General features: G+C 33.2%; 3 protein-coding genes and 1 pseudogene across 5 annotated transcripts; 1 reads left to right on the top strand and 3 right to left on the bottom strand.

Moving 5' to 3' along the window:
• Positions 1-561: 561 nt before the first annotated feature.
• On the top strand, positions 562-8,756 carry LOC123895394 (nuclear pore complex protein NUP93A-like). Its single transcript, XM_045945673.1, has 15 exons — positions 562-843; positions 1,103-1,194; positions 1,555-1,621; positions 1,801-1,860; positions 2,379-2,468; positions 2,907-3,170; positions 3,371-3,466; positions 3,585-3,716; positions 3,839-3,892; positions 3,990-4,073; positions 5,185-5,271; positions 5,344-6,246; positions 6,774-6,955; positions 7,434-7,725; positions 8,315-8,756. The coding sequence occupies exons 1-15, from the start codon at positions 745-747 to the stop codon at positions 8,390-8,392; spliced, it is 2,580 nt and encodes an 859-aa protein (XP_045801629.1). The 5' UTR covers positions 562-744; the 3' UTR covers positions 8,393-8,756.
• Positions 8,757-8,946: 190 nt separating this feature from the next.
• On the bottom strand, positions 8,947-17,872 carry LOC123895395 (embryo-specific protein ATS3A-like). 3 transcript variants are annotated; one of them, XM_045945676.1, is made up of 4 exons: positions 17,544-17,872; positions 17,216-17,334; positions 12,849-12,854; positions 8,947-9,260 (listed from the first exon to the last, which is right to left on the bottom strand). In XM_045945676.1, exons 1-4 carry the CDS (start codon positions 17,661-17,663, stop codon positions 9,020-9,022), a joined length of 486 nt encoding a protein of 161 aa, XP_045801632.1. In that variant the 5' UTR covers positions 17,664-17,872; the 3' UTR covers positions 8,947-9,019. The 3 variants fall into 3 exon arrangements, with proteins under 3 accessions (XP_045801632.1, XP_045801630.1, XP_045801631.1); XM_045945674.1 differs by lacking the exons at positions 12,849-12,854; positions 17,216-17,334; positions 17,544-17,872 and adding exons at positions 9,761-9,883; positions 10,096-10,343 and having other exon boundaries at positions 8,947-9,274; XM_045945675.1 differs by lacking the exons at positions 12,849-12,854; positions 17,216-17,334; positions 17,544-17,872 and adding exons at positions 9,761-9,883; positions 10,117-10,342 and having other exon boundaries at positions 8,947-9,274.
• Positions 10,834-12,225, bottom strand: LOC123895396 (embryo-specific protein ATS3A-like). Its single transcript, XM_045945677.1, has 3 exons — positions 11,970-12,225; positions 11,613-11,738; positions 10,834-11,374 (listed from the first exon to the last, which is right to left on the bottom strand). Exons 1-3 carry the CDS (start codon positions 12,102-12,104, stop codon positions 11,132-11,134), a joined length of 504 nt encoding a protein of 167 aa, XP_045801633.1. The 5' UTR covers positions 12,105-12,225; the 3' UTR covers positions 10,834-11,131.
• Positions 13,553-13,671, bottom strand: LOC123900258 (annotated as a pseudogene).
• Positions 17,873-24,468: the final 6,596 nt, after the last annotated feature.

Genomic DNA, 24,468 nt, shown 5'->3' with positions numbered 1-24,468 from the left:
CTTTTTATTTGATGGATGGTTAATAAAAAGTGTAATTTTTTATCAAATTTTACTTACTTTGCAGTTAAATTTTAAATTATCAGAGTCTTTTCCCTAAAAAACTAAATGATTAATAAAAAAAAATGTAATGCAATAGTTATCGTCATATTGTTGATAATCATCATATTATATCTTACATCTGTCTTCAATTTTGTTAAGAAATAAAGTATAATGAATTTGTCTTAAAATTTATAGAAATAAGAAATGAATTTTACATGCTTATATATGGGACACAATTATTTTATTTTTTGGCCAAGTAGCTAATAGATATAAGGATAACTTCTAAATAATATATAGGTGTATGAGTTCGATTTTTTGGCCAATGTAGTGTGCTATCTCAAGGTCTTAAGTTCGATTTCCTCTGATGTCAATTTCGGTGGCCTATTCCATACATAGTAAAAAATACGCGGGCTTTAAACGGAGCCCCCACAAGTGGAAATGAGATTGGGCCCCTCAAATTAGTCGTCCTTGGACGGGATACCGAGTTTTTCAAAACAAAAAAAAACCAATCAAGGCCTTAGACCGTCTTTTTGCCATTTGAACCGGGTCGAGACAAACCGTAAATATAGAAAACCGGTTCATCCCCATCCTCCTCCGGAAACTCTCGCTTTTCAAATTTTAGGGCTTAAGAAAGAAAACAGAAGAACTTCCAAAACCCTTCTTCTTCTCATTACGTCGTTGAGCTCGCTCGTTCGCTGAAGATTCATGGCGAACGAAGATTTGGCCAGTTGGACCGATCTACTACACTCTTCCTCCAAGCTTCTCGAACAAGCTGCTCCTTCTGCTCAGTTTCCTCCTCTTCAGGTTCTCTCAATCGCACTTCACTCTTCTCTTTTCATCCAAATCATTACGATTCAATCCATTTATAGGTTAAGAAGTATAAATGTATTTTGATTTTGATTTTAAATTTGACCTATGCGTAACTTCAATTTGAGTTAAATAATTGAATAAGCACTACTTCGTGTTGGCTAGGATTGTTACTGATTGAGAAAATTGAAATAATTGTTGATTTACTATGATTTTGAGATCTGTGATTTTGAATTCATTTTTGTACATTGTTTAGAGGAACTTGGATCAACTCGAAGCACTATCGAAGAAGCTTAAATCGAAGACTGTAAGAGCCGAGGCGCCTTCACAATCCATTGCTGCAACTAGGTACTTTTTCGGTTGTTGATAATACGAAATTCCTATTTATATTTTTCCTAAATTGTTCAATCATTTTAGAATTCAGAAATTGAGAAAAATCTTACTAAATTATGTTTTGGTGGTTCCTAGTTGGATTGCTTTGAGCGGTTTGAGAGTTTATTTTCTTTGATAATGATATCTAGTTGCTCCTTCAAATCCTTTTGCTTATCTTAATAGTGGTATTGCTTATGTTGAGATCACCGTCTTACATGCCTCAAGTGGATTGCGTTCCATCGTTTTCTTAGAGTAGAAGATGCTTGAATACCTGATAGCATATAGGCAATTAGTGTGATGATTTCTTTGTTATTTCTTTTGGATGTACATGTCCAGGCTTCTTGCTCGCGAGGGTATAAATGCAGAGCAGCTTGCGAGGGATCTGAAGTCATTTGAGTTGAAGGTACCACTTAAGTTGCATAGACTTCCCTGTTTTCCTAATATACCTATTTGGAAGCAAAGTAATTTGGTCGGAAGTTCATGCCAGATTACTTTCTCAGTTGCTTTTCCTGTGCTTGTTTAATTTCTCAACTCATATATTTTGCTAATGTTGTGCCCTTCATCTGTTTTTGTTGTATAAAGACAACTTTTGAGGATGTTTTTCCTGTTGAGGCAACAAGCGTCGAGGAGTATCTGCAGCAGGTAATTTCCACTTTCAGTTTGCTTGTTATCCATCTTGGACTTACTATCACTTTTAAATAATTATTTGAACTTAAATTGATTTAATTTGGATAGTTTTTATCAGTGTTAGACATCATACACTCTAATCTAAGTCTACCTTTTTGAGTTTGCTTGCATTTTTTTTTACACAAAAGTGTTCACAAAAATCAACTAGAAATATTTGTATCTTTGGATTCAAATATAACGTTGGAATTCTGAATCTGATGTAGTGTTATCATAGCAGATGGGGACCATGGCGGAAAGCCAAAAATCCTCCATGGCACCGCCATCCTTCACATATTGGCCATGGCGTTTGTCAAATAATACGCCACCGCAATCCACCATGGCCGATATTTGACAACACTGATATTTGATTTTTCACTTGTCAAAGTTAAAGAGCTGTCCTTCCTTTATTGATGACGATTATTGTTGGTTTTCATATTTTTTTTTTACTTTACATTAGAATTGTGACAATATCGAGTACTCTTTTTCGTTCTCAGGTTCATGAAATGGCAATGGTCTCTGCTGTCCAGGAAGCTCAGAAGGATAATCTCAGGAGTTTCAATGATTATATGATGAAAGTTTTGGAGGTTAGTGTAATCTTGCCTTTCATTTCACGGCACACCCAAGACTATTCTTTGCGTAATTAAGGGTTATCACTGGAGACATCTTTTGTAATTTGTTTTGCTAAGGTATATTCATAAAACTATTTCGGAGTAAGTTTTGGTAAACCATTTTTTTGCACACTCAATGTGTTCTATCTTTTTCTTGCATTGCTGAAAATAAGAAATCTTTATGGCTGTGCCTTTTATGTAGTTATATTTTCTTTTCTTTATTTATTTGACTGTAGTCAAATGCCTTAAATTTTCAAAAGGAAATACCAATCCTTATATTTTTTGTGGATTTTGGAACAAGATTATGACAATGGAAATGGATTGAAGGGATTTAAATTTTAAAATAGGTTTATTTGTACTTGATATTATGGGGTTCAACCTTCTTACTGCTCAATAGCATTTAATGTTTGACAGGAGGATTGGCAAAAAGAAAAGCGTGATTTCCTTCAGAGTTTGAGCCGGATTTCTACATTACCAAGGACAAACATGATTGCTAACAGCAATGTGGGTACCCATTCTGGTCAGATTGTATCTATTTCTTCTAGTCCACAAGGCTCTTCTGGTATCATGGAGATTGTTCCCATGAATAGTAGACCCACCATGGAGAAAAAGGCATCTGTCTATGCTGAAGTAGTGAAAAATCTGAATAGAGCAAGGCAATCTGGGTTGCCATTTAAAGTATGTCTCCTACTTTCCCAATGTCTTAAATTTAAAATTAGAGTTATATATTAGATTAAAAACCTAGTAAATGGTGTAGCCTGTTCATGACTTCAGCGATCAACATAGTGCTTAGCATGAAATGAATGTATATCTTTTGCTGTCTTATTTTCCCAAAAGCTCTTACTAGTATTCACCTTATGTATTTATATGGTTGTTAGCTTGCCACAGCTTTCAAGGGTGCATATGAAAATTTGGGCATTGATGCTAGTGGCGGAAAATCAGTAACGATGCGAAAGATATGGCACCTTGTTCAGGTTGTAATTATTGTTGTATTCTGTTAACAGACAAAACAGAAAAAGAAGCTTTGTCTTGCAACTTATTTGTTCTACTTGTGATGAAATAAACTTTTCTAAACTTTGCTAATTGAAACAGATGCTGATGGATGAGGACTCAAACTTGCGACATGTTTCAAAAAAGATGTCATTGATTATTGGGGCAAGGCGCCACCTTGAGTGGGGACATGAGAAATACATCATGGACACTATACAAAATCATCCTGCACAAGTAATCTGTTATTTGGGATTTCAAGTGCTTTATTAATAAATGATAGGGAGCATGCATTGATTTTTATTTGTTATATCAAGTATCAACACTTAATTTTTGATTGCTTTTTGATCTAATGGTAGGCTTCTCTTGGTGGTGGTGTCGGAAATTTGCAAAGAATCCGCGCCTTCCTTCGGGTTCGTCTCAACTTAAAGAATATGCATCTTGTAAACATCTTACCACATATTTAATTATTTTTTTAAAAAAGCCCTGATTTTAGTTATTGCTGTGCAGATTCGGTTGAGGGATTATGGGGTACTTGATTTTGATGCCGGTGATGCTCGGCGTCAGCCTCCTGTTGATACCACATGGCAGCAGGTTTTGAAACTTTATCTTACTATAAAATTATTAGGGATGAGACTTGGATTTAGATCCATTAGAGATGCCTACAAATTACTCGCACTGAGTACGATTTTTAGTCATCAAATGGGTAAAAATTGTGGGCATGTGTACCATATATGCTTATTATATTTTATCCAACCTTCCTCCTACCTGTACAATATGCTATCGCTTCTTATATTTTATAAGTAGAGGTAATTGTGATAGCCCCATAGAACTGGTATCTATTTAGAGATATAATTACTGAATAAGATTGGTTAATTGCTGAAAATTCCCTGATAGATTATGATTTATACAAAAATTCTACACTTTGTGTTTTGATCACGAGTATTATTTTTTGTAAATTGTGATCTTTATAATTATATATTATTGAATGTATAATTCTTTCAAGTATTTTACATGCAAATAATAATTTTTTTTATTAACTTATCCATATCGTGTCCTGAATTTAAAAAATCCCGTGTATCCGCATATTCGTATCGCACCCGTATTAAGTATGAATGACATAAAACTCCGTTTAATTCTCTTAATTATACTAATTTATCTTATAGAAGAAATCAGACTAAAATAATTGTGACATCTCCATGAAAATATGCTTGTGAAAGAAGTTTTTTTTTGGGTATTCAATTGTGAAAGAAGCTTAAATGCAATATTTTTAACAAATGAATTTGCCCTTATCTAACTAATAAATTTCTATTGTCACAAAAGTTTGTAATTGTAATATAAAGGATACTTGAAGTTGTTGTGGTAAGTTGAAAGTGTAATATGGGATCCATTTAGGCGGGAAGCCATGGTACCGTTGGGTTCATATCTGAGTATACATGTATCTATTAGGTGCGGTTATGGCATTAAAGTTGCTACCAACACGTGGTTGGGTTTGTGGCATTTTCTTAAATGTGGATGTGTGTGGATATTCTAGTATTCTACATAGACTCCACTCCTAGCAATCTCTAAAATTTGGTTACACTTCATTGTTTCTCATCTTTCATGTTTTTTCTATGGTTTAACAGAGTCCAGTCCTATATCTAATTTCTTTGTTTCTTAAAATCAATATTAACGATGAGCTAAGCTTGCGCTTTTTCTGTGACAGATATATTTTTGTCTGAGGTCTGGTTATTATGATGAAGCAAGAAATGTTGCTCTATCTTCGCGTGCTTCACATCAATTTGCTCCTTTGGTAAATAGCTTGGCCACTTCTTGTTTTCTATTAAATTATAGTATATTTTAAATAATTTACTGTTTCTGACAGCTTACAGAGTGGATTAATACTGGAGGAATGGTGCCAGAAGAGGTTGCAACAGCTGCATCAGAAGAATGTGAAAGAATGTTGAGAACTGGTGATCGAGTAGGTCGAACTGCATATGACAAGAAAAAATTGCTGCTGTATGCCATCATATCAGGTTCTCGAAGGCATATTGATCGCCTGCTTCGAGATCAACCAACTCTTTTTAGTACGATAGAGGACTTCTTGTGGTTCAAATTGTCAGCTGTGCGGGACTGCCCCAGCGGATCTTCTTCCATTGTTCTAAGTGATGGTCTGATTCCGTACAGTTTGGATGATTTACAAAGTTACCTGAATAAATTTGAACCATCATACTATACAAAAAATGGAAAAGATCCTCTGGTATATCCCTATATCTTGCTTTTAAGCATTCAATTGCTTCCAGCTGTATTATACTTGTCTAAGGAAACAGGAGATGAAGGATATAACATTGATGCTGCCCACCTATCAATTGTGCTAGCTGATCATGGCGTCCTATCTGAAGGTGCTGGTACTGGGCAAAAGTTGGGAGTGATGGATGCTTATGCAGAAGTGTCCACCATTATCAGGCAATATGGATCTATGTATTTGCGTCTTGGTGATCTCCAGATGGCACTAGAATATTATGCACAAGCTGCTGCTGCAGTCGGCGGTGGGCAGTTGTCGTGGACTGGTAGAGGTAATGTTGATCAGCAAAGGCAGAGAAACTTGATGCTGAAGCAGCTTCTAACTGAATTGTTGTTAAGGGATGGAGGCATATATCTTTTACTTGGTGCAAGAGGTGCTGGAGAAGAAGGAGAATTGGGACGTTTTGTGGCGGATCCAAATGCAAGGCAACAATTTTTGATTGAAGCAGCATGCCAGTGTCAGGAGGCTGGGATGTATGACAAAGTAATTTCTTTCTTATGCCACTCTTTAATTTTAGATGAACAGTAGGGAAAGAAAAAAAAAACCTTCAACTGCTTTTACCGAATTACAACATTACCTGGCTCACAAACATTGTCCTTCGTTTATTAAAAAAAAGAAGTACTGTCCTTCATACCCTTCTTTTGGCATTTAAATATGAGAATTACTTCACTCATTTTTTAGACCTTTGTTTTGGCCTCTTAGACATCCTTTTCTCGTGAAGCTAAATATTTTTTTAACACCATCAAGGAGTTTTGTTAACACTTGCTTATTTTCAGCTTCTAATATACCTTTTTATTTTGATTATATTTCATTATTTCTCACATTTGTGTTTCTCATATTGTGTCTATCTCTAGATTTTTCCTACGTATAAAGTTATTTAAACTAATTTTATCCTATTTTTTGATACCCCCCTGTTTCCCCCTTATCATCTGTCACTATTTGTGAGGTGAATCACAGTTTTTTCATCCAACCTTAATGTTGCTTTTCTGATGTGGAATTTTTTGGTTCAGTCTATAGAAATTCAGAAGAGAGTGGGTTCCTTCTCAATGGCGCTGGATACCATCAATAAGTGCCTCTCTGAAGCTATTTGTTCTCTTTTCCGTGGAAGGTTAGACGGGGAGAGCCGAACTGCTGGCCTCATCCATTCTGGCAATGAGATTTTGGAGACATATACTTACTCCCCAGATGTCAGGTGAAAATATTACATTTTATTTCCTTGCTCGTACATTTCTATGCTTGGACTTTGCCTTCGGGATAGTGATATTCTTCAACTTTGCTTAATATTTCATAAATGACCCTTTTTGCTAGTTTAGAACTTATTCTGTGGTGATTTGACCCAGAATATGCTTTGATTCTTATTTTCATCTTTCCCTTATCTTTTTTAATGGAATGATCTTGGAGATCAAACCCTGCTTGTGTGTAACTTTGAAGTCCATTTTCGCCATATTCTCTCTTCATAGGTGTTTGGTTTTGTTTTGTTTTGCTGCTATACCAAAAAAAGATAACATCCTAATCAATTTGTAACTGTTTATAAAATTTGTCTGTTTTAGCTCTTCGAACTAAATAGTTATGAAAGTTGCTTTCAAGTTTTAACTGTAAAAACTTGTTTATCAATCTACTAATCATAATCCCTAAGGAAAAAAAATTGACCAATTGAATTCTTTTTGCAGTCTTCAAGAGAGAGAGCATGTTTTTGAGCAGCAAACCGTATTAAGGCAACTAGAGTCGATATTATCAATTCACAAATTGTCAAGACTGGGGAATCATGTGGATGCGTTGAGGGAGGTTGCTAAACTTCCATTTCTACCTCTGGATCCCCGAGGACCTGATAGTGCTGTTGATGTGTTTGAAAATTTATCTCCTCATGTCCAAGCCTGTATACCAGACCTCTTGAAGGTTGCTCTGACTTGTCTGGACAATGTGACAGACTCTGATGGATCACTTCGTGCCTTGAGGGCTAAGGTAATATATCCTGCGGATCCCATTGTTTGGTTGGCTTTATATTCATGCTTTAGTTGCTTTTGTTGAAGTGCGATAATTTACATAATTGCTCTGAACAAGTGTTTGGAGCACTCCCAAAAGTAATAAGCTTATTATGTCTATTTGTTACAAAAAGCTTTTTGGTCATTCTGAGAATATAACCTCTATCTTGAAGATGTCCTAGGAGTTTGTCATACAATACATTGTTCATTATTTTATGGGATAACTACATTTAATACCCACCTTATGTCCTAAATCCAATATATTGTAGTTAACAGCCAATTTTTTTGTTCATTTTTTGCATGCCTTAAATCCACCATAAATATTAAATCAAATCTATACTAGTACAAGTGAGTAAGACAGAAAAAAATTGGTTGATTTTTTATATAAGTTATTGCCTTTTCTTGGATAAAGATAGATAGTAAAATGTCCTAAACAACAATGCTCTCAGATGATATATCAGCAGGTAATGAACTGCAATCAAGCCACCAGTGGGTAAATTTTGATTTGCTTTACTATCAAACTATTCATTTATCCATGGCTAAATTTGTCTCTTATTTTGTTGTTGCAGATTTCCAATTTTATTGCAAATAATGTAAAGAGGAATTGGCCTCATGATCTGTATGAAAGAGTTGCACAAAGGTTGTGAAAGTAAATGTATGACGAGAATAGTTTGTTGCCTTCAAATTCTTCAAGGTAACAGATGAACATCATTTGTTTGAATGAAGTGGTTCCAGTAGTGTAAAACTTGTAAAGCAGTGTCAATGTCAATGTCAATGATATCTGTGCTGGACCTATGCCCTGGAAATGTAATCGGAGGAACTAGAAATATGAACTAAAACTGGTTATGAATTTTCTCCGTCCTTTCATCCGATTTAGTTAAATGGTAATATGGTGTTCACAGGATTGGTTAACAAGAACATAACTTTTTTTTTTGCTCAGAAACAAGAACATAACTTTAAACCGCCCTTCCATTTAATACGTACTGGAAGATATGAAAAATTATACGCAAATAGCACACTATTCTTTTTCACTTTTGCCCATTATTTTAGTTGGAAGTAACATTTTTCCATGTCTTTAGCCTCCAGATATACTAGTTAATACTTTTGGTCATTGTTATTTTGTTTTAGTTCCTTAAATGTTCTCATATTGACGATTTTGTTTTGGGTGAAATGCTTCTTGATGATTTAATCTTTGGCAAAATGCAATAAGTATACTTTTTTGTTGAAGAAAACAAAACACCTTATAACAATAAAGGTATTTAAGGAATGCAACACTAATTTTTATCATCGCAATAGTTGAAGCCAGAGCTAACACCCTGAGGAATGAAAATGTTGTAATTGAATGTTACAGGAGGGTAGTCATTGTACAAAGCTGTTACAGTCTCTGGCATCCAACCATCTGTTCCATTCCTAAATAGGTACAGTTGACATATTTTGCCAACACAAGGTCCTAGTATCTCAAATGAAATTGTGCTGCATTGCTTGAACGTCTCAGAATCATCAGGACCATCCAGTCTTTGAACATAAAGCTGCAATTATATATGCATAGATATCAAACGAATACATTTCATAATTCCATTCAAAGAAAAAATAAAACTACATACGCCATTTGTTTCATATTCAAGTTCAGTTTGGATAATCACACTTATATTAAGACATGTTTTCCTATTAGCTACAAGCTGTTTTCATAAAATGATACTTTTCTAGATAAAAGTGAAATACACAGTTTATTTCTTAACAAAACAAGTGCCCAGGAGCATTGTTTAGCATAACCCTATATTTTTTTTTTGGTGCAATATGACCCTATAAATTATATTTCATGAAAATAAAAACAACAGTTAATATGACTTTTATTAGAAAAATTTCTCTAAGGCAACAGTTAATCACAAATTTTAAAATAGAGCTAATATTATTTGTGCAACAAAATTTAAGAGAAAAAGAAACATATATATAGTTATATGATATATGGTAAATATTTGGAAGTAGCTTATATGATGTATAGTACAAAAAAGAACCTCAGAGCCATTAGCATCTCCAAATAAAAGACTGATTTGATCTGTTGTATGTGGTGGAGAACTGCAACTTGTCTTTATAGTGATCAGGTAATTGCAATTACTGATCAGTCTAGTTTCATCAATCTAAAACATATAACCTTTTATTTAATATACAATAAAACATGAAATTATTTAAGATACATATTCATTCATATGGCTAAATCTTGGGGGCACTAATGAAAAGCTTTTTTTGTTAAAAAATAAATTAAAATCTGCGGAATAATTTTGAATTGAAGGGGTATTCCCTTATTTGATTTAATATTTCAAAATAAAAAGAGGGAATAAAAAAATTTTACTTGTTGTTGGGTATGGTTTACCATGGAAGATAGATTCATTTGAGGTTGAGGGTAAGTGATCAATGTTGGTGTTGCATGTGAGACGGCAACAGTGATGGAGAATGTGAGGAGGATTAATGTAAGAGCTTTCATAGCTTAGTTGGATATTAATTACTTGTAACTCTATTTGTACTTCAAAAGAAGAAAATAGAAGTAATGGAGAAACACTTAATTGGTGTTGGATATTGTTTGGTTCTATTATAGCATTGGAAAGGCCAAGTGAAATATTTAAATACACCATGAAATGCTAACATTGAACTATAATTTTTTATTAATATTTTATTATAATATAGTATTGTTTGTTTTTGCAACAATATATCATTTGATGTTGTCTATTTCCTTGTATCCAATGTGATTGGCTTGTATATTGATCAAATTTGAATTTAAATTAAATATATTTATAATGGCTTTATAAACCACCCACTCGGTATATATAAAAATAGAATATATGTTCCTGTCAAAAAAAAAAAAAAAGAAGAAAGAATATACGTAATGAATTTTTAAAACAATACGATATGATATATGTAATTTATAGATCGAAAATTTACCATTTTATTGATTTTCTACAAGAGACTCGTCAATATATAGTTTTAATCATAACTACTTTTAAAATAACACAATGATTTTACTCTATTGGCAACTTTAAATCGTCAATATGATTTTAATTCGTCATCAACATGCAAATCTCAAAAAGATAAATAATACACTAAAATTATAACTTGATAATTCATCTTTGTATAAAGACATATATTTATTACTTAATTACATATCAAAAGAGTTATTAGCTAGTAAAGAAAAATACTTATTAGTAGCAATCAATTGAGCCTACTTAGCACATATACGTACTACGCTAGCTGCTTCTATATGCTTTATTGACGATTTGGTCTTTGAGAAAATGCAATAAGCATATTGTTATTCAAGAAAAGAAAAACACCTAATAATAATAATAATATTTTTTTTACTAAATAATAATAGTATTAATTTAAGGAACATAACACTAAGCATTATTATGGCAATAGTCGACGCCAGAGCGATGATCATTAGGAATGAAATAGTTGAAGTTGAATGTGATTGGTGGATAGTCACTATGCGATGCAATGATAGTCTCTGGCATCCAACCATCTGATCCAACCCTAGTTAAGTATATTTTGCAGATTTTGCCTATACAATGTCCCAATACATTATTTGTAATTTCCATGCACGAGTCCAACAGCCCAAAACCTTCCAATTGTGTAACAATCTACAATTATATATCAAACCAATATGTTTCATAACTCCATTCAAATAAAAAAGATTCCTCAATTTACATGTTTGTGTACTCCCTCCCAAAATATAGTGTAAACAACAATTACATTTAAATCCAATCATATCTCATTAAATAGATAATTGTGTACATAAAATGCATATGCGATATATTAAAGCCATAAAATGTGACCATCTAAATATTTCTAATTCTGGGAGGTAGTATAGAAACAAACCTCATTGCCATTAGCATCTCCAATCAAAATACTGATTACATCCGTTGTATATGTTAGAGAATTGCAACTTGTTTTTACGCTGATCTCGTAAGTGCAGCTACTACTGATCAATCTAGTCTCATTAATCTGAAACATATATAGCTTTTTATTTAAGTTACAATAAAATATGACATTATATAAAATACACATTCATTCACGTGTAAACTAGTGACTAAACTAATGAATTTTTTTTTTTGGTTAAAAAAATGAAAAGCTACGGAATTTGTTATTCTAAATGATATTCAATATCTTGAATTAAAGGGTAATCCCTGTTTGGATTAATATTCAAATTAAAAATGAGAATAAAAAATTATTTACATGTTGTTGGGTATGGTTAAGCATGGAAGATAGATTCATTTGAGGTTGAGGGCTAGCAACCAATGTTGGTGTTGCATGTGATGAGAAGACAACAATGATGGAGAATGTGAGGATTAAGGTAAGAAGAGCTTCCATGGTTTAGTAGAATATTAATTACTTGTAACCCCTTTTTTGTGCTTCAAGAGAAGAGAGAAACGCCTAATTGGTGTTAGATATTGTTTTGTTCTATTATAACAATAGATTAGATTAGATAACCCAAGGAGAATATTTAAGTAAACCATGAAATGTTAACAAATATTAATAGTTAGTAGAGTATTGTTAGTTTTTATTTTAACAACAATATATTATTTGATGTTGCCTATTTTCTTGTATCTAATGTCATTGTTTCATATTTTGTAAAAAAATAAAATGTCACTGTTTCATATATTGATGAAATTTGAATTTGATGAAATTTGAATTTGATGAAAAGACAAATATTTGCGATCAAAATGTTTGTTTTAGTTGTTGTTTGATTTTTTTTTTCCTTCTTCTTTTAGAAAACATTATCATAATAAAATTAATTTAAAAAGATAATAGCGTATAACTTTCAATATTGTCAATCAATCACAAATCAACATATTTTTTTTGTGTAAACCGGGCATCCTCTGCGCACAATTGCAGAGACTAATCCCTCGAACCTTGTGGAACACAAATGGGTATCAAACTCTCTCTAAAAGTTTCAACATTGCTGCATGCTCAGGGTGACAAACTCTTCCTAAAAGTTTTAACACCGCTGCATGTCCAAGTCAAGAATCGAACCCGGACCTTGGTTAAACTAGAAGAAACCCGACAAATCAACATATTTTATTAACTGAAAGTGTAAAAAATACTTACGCTAACTGTGCATATGAATTAAATCTATTTATAGTAGCTTCTAAAATCGGCTTTAATGGCTTGTTCCTATAAAATTAAAAATACCTTATTGGCTTCATGAAAGAACTGTAATTCATTAATTCTGTTGCTTTACCGAAAGATCATAAATTATTTTTAGACACAAAACACACCTGAGATCTATTATTATTTTTTTTGTCAAGGATTTTCTTTTGAGATTCTACGAGATTCTCGCATATCTTATGTCTTATTTTTACTCATTCATTACTTAAGTAACAAATGAGTAAAAATGAGAAATTTAATTTTAGGAAAAAATGCTAAGTAGCGAATGATGCTTGAGAAAATGGTAGAGCGGCAAAAAAAGGTCCCAACACACTTTACCTTATAGGCCCAAACTGAATAAACTAAAAAATGTATTTTTTCTTTTCTTCTTTTGATAGAAAATTAGAGCATGTATTCGTGCAATGGTTGATTGATTTTTTTTTTTTTTATTTTTTTTTTTTATTTTTTTTACAATTAGTTGATTGAATTTTGTTGAGGGTCAATTGAAATATAAAATAATTTTCTCAGTTAAAAATATATAAAATAATAATAAACAAAAAATATTGACATTTCAATATATTTTTCAAAAAATAATTGGGAAAGATTATGCCAGAAGCATATTATTATTATTCAAGAAAATAAAGACACCTAATAATAATAAATAATAAAAAGTGGTGCAACACAAGGATTTTTCATGAGATCACCCATCCTAGTACTACTCTTGTTTAAGCATGCATAACTGCGGAGTTCTGATGAGATCTGATGCATTAGTGTTGGTATGATCGCACCTGATAATAATAATTTTTGACAAAAAAAAAAAAAAAATAATATAATGAATGTAACATTAATTAATTATGACTTTGTAATGCAATGGTCGAAGCCAGAGCGACGACCCTCAGGAATGAAATAGTTGAAGTTGAATGTGGCAGGTGGATAGGCATTGTGGTATGCAATGATAGACTTTGGCTTCCAACCATCTGATCCAATCCTAGCTAAGTATGCTTTGCATATTTTGCCTAAACAACTTCCCAATACAGTAAATCGAGAAATCATGCATCGATCAAACTCCAAGTTCCCTGCTACCAATTCTGCAAGAACCTACAAGTCATGAATTTTATAATAAAAAAAATGAGAACAAAATTTATTAGTTTTAAGCTCTTTTTATAAGTTAACTTATGCAAATTATGCAAATAAGTTGAAAATATTATAAGATGTTCCTGTAACTCTGACAAATATTTACATAGGCAAATAATCTCAAATAAGTAGTAATTCCGAGTAAACCCTTACTGATTCTCTTACATAAATTTAGAAGATATTATCTTATATATCATCTTACAAAACTTATATCGGCAAATAATCTAAAAAATTCAAAATAGTTATTGCCCTTGTTAATAATCTTTTGTCTAATCTTTGTGCATTGAGGTGTTGGTTGATTTCTGGAGCTATTTAATTTAATGATAATTTTGGTACACAAATTAAAGTGTTTCCACTAATTTGTTTCTTTTAATATATATGCTATTTTTATTTTTTATTTTTCAAGTAGTTCAAAGTTGTGAGAATGTCTGGTCAATAAATATGCTGAGCTAGGATTTAGTATAGTGTGAATGTAGAACGTAACGTCTGAGGGTTGTTGGCCTATCTATATATAGGCGCCCCTTCCCTGATGTGGTGGCGGTCGTGCCTCCTTATAATAGGGGGAAGTTGAGCTAGCCTCCCGAACATTTAGCCCATGTGACCCAATACTTTGAGATTGTGGGTAGCTAAGATATAGTCCGTTACTTAAGTACAAAAAATATGATATATACTTTTTTAGATAAAATTGAAAAAGAGAGTGTAACCATCTAAGTATTTGTAATTATCGAAGTTGGTAGAGAAAAGAACCTCATTGCCATTAGCGTCTCCAATTAAAATACCGATTGCATCAGTTGTATGTTTTCGAGAACTACAACTTGTCTTTATGCTGATCTCGTAAGTGCAACTACCGATAATCGTAGTATCATTAATCTGAAACATATAACATTTTATTTAAGATACAATAAATTATAAAATTATTTAAGATACACATCCATTCACGTGTAAACTTGTGATTAAACGATTTGGGTGGAATGATTTTATTTTTTTTCGGTTAAAATAAAAGAGAAGAAAAACTATTTCAAAGGAACTCCCCTGTATGGATTAATATTTCAAAATAAAAATTAAATGAGAATATACATGTACAATTTATTTACATGTTGTTGGGTATAGTTAAGCATGGTAGATAAATCCATTTGAGGTTGAGGGTGAGTGACCAATGATAGTGTTGCTTGTGAGAATGCAGCGATGCTGGCAAATGTGAGGATTAAGGTAAGAGATTTCATGGTTTAATCAATTATTAATTACTTCTAACCCTTTTTTGTGCTTCAATACAAGAGAAGGATAAACACATAAATTGATGTTAGATATTGCTAGGTTATAATTTAGTATTAGAAAGGTCAAGGGGAATATATATAGAGTATAAAAATAAAAAACATCTTATCTTAATGGCTTCACGGAAGAACAAGGGTTGCATACCGATCTAATTAACCAATTTCTTTGTTTAAATGGAAGATCATCAACGACTAATTGATGATTGGATCTATTCATTTTATATTACTTTTCTTTATAAAAATTTTCCACTAAAAATAACCTTATTTGATATGTATTGAAAATCTCTTATATTATAAGCATGTATAAACAACTCAAAAATCCCTTATTTGCGGCATTATATTGTTTTTCTTTTCTTTTCCTATGTCGGTATGTATAATCAACTCAAAAATATGGCTTTCACTAGTCATAATTTCATTGAAGGGCTTGTTTGAATTGCCTTATTTGACTTATCCACTCACATAAGTTAATACTTGTGAGATTGTTTGAGAGAGCTTATAGAAATAAGTTATGACACGTTCGCAAGCTGTTTTCAACTTATTTCCATAATTAAGTTTGTAATTGTGAGATTGTTTGGGAGAGGTTACGGAAACAACTTATGACATGCTCATAAGTTATTTTTCAACGTATTTCCATAAGTTCTCCAGATAGCTTATGACATGCTCATAAGTTATTTTCAGCTTATTTCATAAGCTCACAATGATAACATACGAAAGCAACTTATAGCTAATATGAAACCAATTTGACTTTATTTTATTTTTTGTTATAGAAACAACTTATCCATAAGCACTTAATTAAGCTGTTTCTCCAAATATAGCTTTAAGTTTGATTTGTTCACCCTTAACACAGGTTCAGCAGGCCTCAGTTTGCTTGAGTTTTGCAATTTGAACAGCTTTAGAACCAAATTCATCATAGGATTCTCCATTGTCATGGGATTCTCTATACCGCAATACTTCAAGGAGTACACAACAATGTTGGAGGTCTAGGAAAAATAATAAAAATGAACCCCTAATAAAAAAGACAATTCTTTTAAAAGAACATCATTTATTTAAATTGTAAATAATGTTAACAACATCAAAAATAGTTATTTATTTGTGTAACTAACATAAAAAATGTCATATTTCGCAACATTGAAATTAAAAAGATAAATAAAAAATCAAAAGATAACTAATAAATAAAATGAACCTTTACGCAACAAATAAAATAAATAACAAAATAGAAAAAACTTGGGTCCATTTTTTTAGATCCTTTTCTTATGGTTCTTAACATAAAATTCACTTTTTTGTGTGGATATAACAAACTTTCAGAAAATCATAGTTTGTTACTCAAGGTAAACTCTTAGTCCAGCATCTTTTATTGGTGTCAGAGTGCATCATTAGTTTGCTAATGTGATTCATAGTTTGGAATTGATTTTCTTGCTGAACTTTTAGCTTTTGTTTGGAATTCAAATGAATATATTTTGCTTCTGAATTGGAATTGAACTTTTAGCAATCTTAATATATTTGATTTTATGAACATTTAATTATATTTTAATAAATTAATTAAAGTGAATCCACAATATTCAACACACAATACTTGATCTTTATGCTTCTTGACGATTTTAACAAAATGTAATAACCATATATTTTTTTGTTCAAGAAAAAAAGACACAATAATAATAATAATAAGTAGTATTTGAGGAATTTATGTAACATTAATTTACAACTTTCTTATGGCAATAGTCATAACCAGAGTTATAAAATGTTTAAGTTGTGTTCATAAATTATCGTAGAGAATATTAATCGAAAGTATAGCTTGTTAACGTGTTATAAAATGTTTTTGTAATTCACACAAATATGTAATACATTCGAATCCAACCATATCTCATCAAATAGAGAATTGTGACGATATATTATATAAAAGTGACATAAAAACTAATGAGAGAATAAAAAAGAACCTCATTGCCTTCGGCGTCTCCAATTGAAATTCCAATTGCATCTGTTGTTAGTGGTGGAGAATGGCAGCTTGTCTTTACATTGATTTGATAAACGCAGCTAATTGTCTCATTAATCTGAAACAAATAGCCTTTTATTTAAGATATATACAATAAAATATGAAATTATTTAAGATACACATTCTTTCATGTTTAAATTTTTGATGAAGAAGAAAAACTATTGAATATGTTATTCTGAATGATTTTTAACATTTTGAAATAAAGGGTATTCCCCTATATTTGGACTAATATTTAAAAATAAAAATGAGAATATACAATTTATTTACATGTTGTTGGGTATGGTTAAGCATGGAATATAGATTCCTTTGAAGATAAGAGTGAGTGACCAATGTTTGTGAGAATGCAACGATGATGGCAAATGTGAGGATTAAGGTAAGAGCTTTCATGGTTTAGTCAGTTTACTTCTAAAACTCTTTTTTGTGCTTCAAAAAAAGAAAAGAGAAGAGAAGTAGAAATACACAACTAGTGTTAGATATTGCTAGGTTTCTATTTTAGCATTAGAGACAAAATGAGAAAAAACTATTTTTGGTACAAGACACCAATTGAGTAATTATTTTTTTTTTAAAAAAAGATTGTATGTCTTTTGAAACCTTAATGATTTCATATTGGTATACAAAATATAAAAATGATTTCATATATTCCTATAAAAAGAAAAATGCCTTATTGGCTTCATGGAAGAACCGAGGGTTGTGTGAGGAATATATATGTAATTCACTAATTTCTTTGATTTACTGAAAGATCACTGACTAATTGATGATTTGGTCCATTTATTTTTTGTTTACCCCTTTAACTTAAGTAGTATTTCCAATTTACTCTGTCTCTAAAAAAATCGTAACACAGTCTAGGATAAGTGTGACTGGGTATATATACTATATAGAAATCCAGCCCCACACCCGTGGGTACGTAATTTTTTTATTTATAATTTTTTTTACTAAAAGTATTTTATTCGAGGTGTGCTGGACATTAAATATAAATACCTCTTTTAATCGAGAGATTCCAAAACTTAATTTTTATCTTGTGGGAGTCTCTCCGATCCACTTATGCAAAATTTAACCTCGTTTGTTTCGATCTATTTATTAAATTTGTATATATATATATATATATATATATATATATATATTGAAATTCCGGCACTCAGTGAACACAATGCTACACAAGATGCTATAGCACTCGTTGCAGCAAGACAGTCGCAGAACACAGTAAATAAATAAATAAATTGCAGAACAATAAATAAGACAGGAAATTGTTAACCCAGTTCAGTGCAACGTCACCTACTCTGGGGGATACCAATCCAGGAATGAATCCACTATAATAGCTCTAGTTCAAAGCCCTCGACCAACACCCGGTACTTGACTTATCGCCTAGACACTACCCGTGCAATCCTATCTAAGAACCTCTTAGATAATGAGACCCCGTCCCAAATTCCCTCTAACAACACGTACCATGTTGCTGTCAATAATAACGATCAAGATGGAGACACTCTCCTAGAAACTAGACCACACTCTTGCTTAAAAGCTCTTGAGTGAATCACACACACTAACTCCGTGCTTCAAAGCTTAGGAGCAGCTTACAATAAACAACACAAACACAGTCCTAAACTTGCATCAGATTGACACAAGAAAGGCTGACAAAAGACACAAACTCTAAACCCTAAAAACTCACACTTTGTAAAGAACACGGTTTAGAATACATAAAAATAATAGCTTGAGGCTTCACATATTTATAGTCTTCAATGTCTTGATGGGCAAGCTAGGGTTGCAGACAAAAACCCTTGCAACAGCTGCGGCCAAACCTAGATTAAAATTGAAAATATGTTTTGTGTTGTACCAAACAAAAAAAAGCGAACAAAAATATAATATAATTATATTTTTGTTTTTAATAACTTTCCTTAGGCCGACTTGGACAATTCTTGTGCAGTAAGTCTCGTCTTGCATATACACACGTGCTGGAATTAATATTTGAAGCAAATCTTGAACGAGATTGACAGAAAAAATTCTGCACTTAAAACAGAGCATCAGGATGCTGTACGAGGATGCTGCAGCATCTTTGTCCAGCATCTGGCAAAGTTGGCTTTTACAAAATGTAGCCAAACACAAAACCCAACAATCTCCCCCTTTGGCAAATTTTGGCTAAAACAACTTTGGCCCAGTGCATGGAGAGATACTGTCTAGACTTTCCTTCGAGTCAACATAAACACACAACTAGGAAAGAAAGTAGAACAATGCTAGGCTATTTAAACTTTCCTTCAAGTCAACATGAGCACACAACTAGGAAAGAAAGTAAAATTTCATCAGATGAAAAGATAGCTAGCACGTAAGCATCAGAGGCATGCAACAGCGGAATATAACACATCTAGCCTCAAAGTACAGATAGAGAGAAATAAACTCTCACATAGTGGATTCAAGATCGGAGAAATAAACTCCTTAAAATTTAAGCAACGCCACAGAGAATAGGAAAAATAAATTCCTATATAAGCATGCATATTAAAAGTAGTAGAAAAATAAATTCTACCTACTCCCCCTCAATATATGCATAAACTTCACTCCCCCTCAAAACTTGCATATCACATAGAACAGACATGCTATACTAGATGCTATAGCATTTTTCATCACATCATGCACATAAACACTTTTACTCCCCCTTTTTAGCCATAAATTCTGACAAATAAAGTCAATACCATAGAATAGGAGCATAATACATATTTCCACAGAGTTATCAGATCATAGAGAACATAGAGTGCAGAGAGAATCAGAGCATAGGAACTCATAAAGTGCATATACAAACCATCAGGGCATAGATAACCTGGAGTATCGGACCCAAAGACATGGATTATGCATGTTACAATCCAGAGAGCATCAGGGCGTAGCCCAACAAATTAAAATCCAAAAGGACATGCAAATAAAGCATAAGCAGGTCACATAGAAGGACTTGCGTCAGAGTCCTCCTCCTCTACCTCAGTATCACCACCTGCATTATCATCAAGAACACCAGGATTGACATTGGAAAACACCTTGAGGTCAACAATCATTTGCTTCCTAGGCAAAACATCAGATGACTGATTGACAGATGATGCAGCACAGTCTGCAGCATGTGTACCCTCAAACAGTCTAAAATCAAAAGACAAATCACAACTTCTCTTACTAGGAACACCAGCCTTAGTACAAATGTCAGGATGTTGATCCAGAATAATGTCACACATCAGTGTAGGAAAGACTATAGGCATCTTCACAATACATGACTTACCATGCAAAACAGTTTCATCAAGAATTTAAGAACCAAAGGCAAAAGGTGATCTGGTCCCTACAACATATATAAACCTAGCCAAACCTGTAGCCACAGTATTGGAATGAGTAGTTGGAGCCCAGTTGCAGTTTTCATCAATCCAGCTGCATTAATCAAATCAACAAGCTTTTGGCATTGTAAAAAAAACTTCATTTAAATTCCTTTCCACATCAAGCCTTCTTTTTATCACAAATTTCCACCTGTCAACATTTTCAAAACGATGAAAGGAAATGTTGTCAATGGGTACAGGGGATACATCTTGAGGGATCCTCTTTTTCTTCACAGACTTCTTTGAGGATGCTGCAGGCGATGCAGTAGCATGTTGGTCTTCCTCAAACTCTGAATCACTAGAGGAAATAGTCTTCCTCCTCAAAAGCTTCTTCTTTGGCTCAGAGGGCCTAGTAATCTTACTCCACTGTTTTTTTTAAGACCATAGATTTTCTTTTCCTTGGCAGTCTTGACAGGAACATTAGAAACAGCTACACCTTTACCAGCATTGCTCCTTAACCTCCTAGTACTAGAAGCAGGAGTCCTCTCTGTAAGGTTGAGATTGTCCACATAAATAACATTTGAATCTTTCTCAGCAGATTCATCAACATTCAAAGGAACAGACATAGTTTTACCACTATCATCAACATAAGGGATCACATAGATATCATGAACAAAAACATTATCAGTAGTAGTATCTTCAGAACCCTTTTCTTTGTCAGGAACAATAACATCATCTGGAAACTCGGGTATCACGATGTTATCCAAAATTTCCCGTGCTGCAGATGTTGTAGCATCATGTGCAGCATCTTTCTCAGGAACACTCTTCTTGACATGTTCCAACACAGAGTCATCTTTGACCTCAGTTGGAGCGCTAATATCATTACCAATAAATGTTAAACACAGCAGGGGAGAACACCACATCACTTTCTCTGACAAATACTTTTTCACCACAAGAAACATCCTTATCATCAACAAACACACAATTCTTACCAAATCTTCAGATGTTTCAACATTACCCATAACAGCGTGCATTACTAAATAAATTGAAGAGAAAACTGCATGCCACCCTTGCAATAATTGCTATAACTCTTCAGATAGGCAAACACCAAGTTTGCCTCGTAATTTTTCAAATTGAACTGCATATAGAGCCTTAGTAAAATTATCAGCAAATTTTTCTTTAGTAGCAATATTCTCAAGAGTCACAATGCCTTCTTCAACTATCTCAGGAGCATCATCATGTGGGAGAGATGTTGTAGCAGCATCTGCAGCATCTAGCACAATTCCTTCTAGTGTATCATTTATTACCACATTTATTGATTTCATCATAGATTTGGTTATCAAGCAGGTTGACACATTAGCTTCTTCTTGAGGAACCCACAAATAACAATTGTCCTTTGATCTAACACCTTTCATTAACAAGTCACCCTTGTCATTTGTAACTAAACATTCAAACTTAGTGAATTTTACCTTCATGCCTTGATCACATAATTGACTGATGCTGATCAGATTAGCAGTCAATCCTTTTACTAATAAAACATTATCAAGTTTAGGCAAGCTATTGTTGCTTAGCTTTCCTATACCCACAATCTCTCCTTTTGCTCCATCACCAAAGGTTGCAAAGGTAGTCGGGTAGGATTTCAAGTCAACTAGAAATTTGCTAATGCCAGTCATATGTCTAGAACAACCACTATCAAAATACCAGTTTTCTCTTGATGATGCTCTAAATGATGTGTGAGCAATTAAGCTAGCTACCTTATTCTCGGGTAGAATTACATCACTAGTCTTCATATCCATACTTTTAGGTTTCCATTCTTTTCGAGTTGGAATAGTCATAGGAGGTGGTTTAGGTTGAGAGTTTATGTCAGGATACCCATATAGTTTGTAACAGAAAGGTCTTATGTGCCCTTTTCTTCCACAGTGATGACATATCCAAGAGCGTCGTTTACCCTTATACCTGGTTCCATGATGCTGCTTAGGATGCTGCAGCGTCTTTCTAAGCATCCTTGTACTTTGTGTTTCTTTTGGATGTGTATACATGAGATCGGGATTATAGCCTCTGTGCTTGTTGACATTTTCATAGCTAAGCCCAATATGTTTAGGCTTTCGAACATTTTTCTCTAAAATTTCTTCTAGTTGACCATCAGCTTTATGAAGTTTATCAAGGTGATCATCATCTTTATACAACATATCAGAGAATTTTCTTAAACGCCAAATGTCAGCATTTAATTTTTCTATGACTTCCTTAGCTTCATCAAGATCAGAGGTTAAATAATTTACCTTCTTCTGGAGTTCATCCATCTTTGACATATTTTCAATTTTCTCTGCCTTCATTTGATTGATGGTTACCTTTTGTTTCTCGATAACTCTGCATATTTCTTCACTCTTGAAATAGAGTTCTCTGTAGGAATCAGCAAGTTCTTCGTAGGTTACCTCTCCATCACAAGAATCATTATCACAGTCATACTTTCCTGTAAAGGCCATCACCCGTTTTGCTGTATCGTCATCGCATTCTCTTTCAGAATTTTTATCAGAATAAGTGGGTGACATTCCCTCTTTTTTAATTTTTAAAAACGTAGGACACTCATCTTTGACATGACCATAACCCTCACAATCATGACATTGAACTCCTTTGCCTTTGTTTGGTCTTGAATTTCTGTCCATCATCTTCAAGACTTTGTTGAATTCCCTACCAAGACGCACAATTGCATCTAAAATACTTTCAACAGTCTCCATGTCACTCTGCAATTCTTTATCATCAGCATTGGAGACAAAAGCAATGTTCTTGTTCTTCTTTTTAGTTCTTTCATTTGTAGCCACTTCGTATGTTTGCAATGATCCAACCAGCTCATCCAACTTCATCTCAGAGATATCTTTGGCTTCTTCTATTGCAGTAACTTTGATATCAAATTTCTTAGGAAGAGACCTAAGCATTTTTCTTACTAATTTCTCTTCAGATATCTTTTCTCCCAAGGCATCAAATTTGTTGGATATTTGTGTGTTGGCCTCATTTTGCTAAAACAAATATACAAGCAAGATGTTGGACCAAATGTTTCAACATGTTGGGTACAAAAGATGTTGGACCAAATGTTGTAACATGTTTGGGTACGACAGTCAGATTGCCCAAATCTCGCGCATTTATTACACGTATCTGCTATATATGGAAATCCACTCTACAAACGTGTATATCAAGATTTGATCTGATCAAGACGTTATCAGTGAAGATATGTTCTTATCAAGACTTAATGGAATGATTCAACACATTGTTTATTTCCTAAAGAGGATCAACTATTTTAGGAAAGTTTTTATTAAGGTCTGATTTGCTTAGCTGGACGTGACTCAAAGACCAGCTGTGTTCTGAAGCTTATCTTGGAAGATCAGGAGCGTGCTAGCTCTGTCTATATAAAGAAGACTCAAGACCAAGATTTTATTGAACCGAAACCACTGTTCATCAAAGATGTAGTCTTTAGGGTTTCGTGTCTTTAAGCCACTCTCTAGGAGAGTTGGTGTAAGTGAACCACTCGGGTTGTGAGATGGTCACTATGTCCTCACTCAGAAACCTTTAGGTAATGAGTTGAGTATTGTAATATCTCTGAAGCTTTTAAGCAAGGAGATAATGTTTGTATTTTTAATTGTGATTCTTACTTGTGGATTCTATAACACGAGTTAAGAACTGAGTTTGTTATTGTAAGGTTACTCCTAAGCTTTGAAGTACGGAGTTAACTATGTGTGATTTACTCCAAGCTTTTAAGCAAGAGTAAAATATGTCACGGTGATTGTCGCCACATTTTATTCAACATTATATGAACAACACAGGTTGTGTTGGCTGTGTGGAAGTGAGATGGGATCTCATGTCTAGGAGTTCCTAGGCAGAAGTTGCATGAGTAGTGTCGAGGTCATAAGGCGTAAACCTAGGATTTG

The sequence above is a fragment of the Trifolium pratense genome, linkage group LG7, assembly GCF_020283565.1.
Source record: "Trifolium pratense cultivar HEN17-A07 linkage group LG7, ARS_RC_1.1, whole genome shotgun sequence".
Taxonomy (NCBI): domain Eukaryota; kingdom Viridiplantae; phylum Streptophyta; class Magnoliopsida; order Fabales; family Fabaceae; genus Trifolium; species Trifolium pratense.
The sequence above is the reverse complement of the archived record's forward strand: the minus strand, read 5'-3'. Positions and strand labels throughout refer to the sequence as shown.

Bases quoted from the DNA above. Each gene is read 5' to 3' on its own strand.
- LOC123895396 (XM_045945677.1), bottom strand. From the start codon at position 12,104: ATGGAAGCTCTTCTTACCTTAATCCTCACATTCTCCATCATTGTTGTC. The intron at 11,739-11,969 runs GTAAATAATTTT...TATATGTTTCAG, and splicing joins TTAACCATACCCAACAACAT to ATTAATGAGACTAGATTGAT. The intron at 11,375-11,612 runs GTTTGTTTCTAT...ATATAATTGTAG, and splicing joins GAGATGCTAATGGCAATGAG to ATTGTTACACAATTGGAAGG.
- LOC123895394 (XM_045945673.1), top strand. From the start codon at position 745: ATGGCGAACGAAGATTTGGCCAGTTGGACCGATCTACTACACTCTTCC. The intron at 3,467-3,584 runs GTTGTAATTATT...TAATTGAAACAG, and splicing joins AGATATGGCACCTTGTTCAG to ATGCTGATGGATGAGGACTC. The intron at 3,893-3,989 runs GTTCGTCTCAAC...ATTGCTGTGCAG, and splicing joins GAATCCGCGCCTTCCTTCGG to ATTCGGTTGAGGGATTATGG.
- LOC123895395 (XM_045945674.1), bottom strand. From the start codon at position 10,227: ATGAAAGCTCTTACATTAATCCTCCTCACATTCTCCATCACTGTTGCC. The intron at 9,884-10,095 runs GTAAAATTTTTT...TATATGTTTTAG, and splicing joins TAAACCATACCCAACAACAA to ATTGATGAAACTAGACTGAT. The intron at 9,275-9,760 runs GTTCTTTTTTGT...ATATAATTGCAG, and splicing joins GAGATGCTAATGGCTCTGAG to CTTTATGTTCAAAGACTGGA.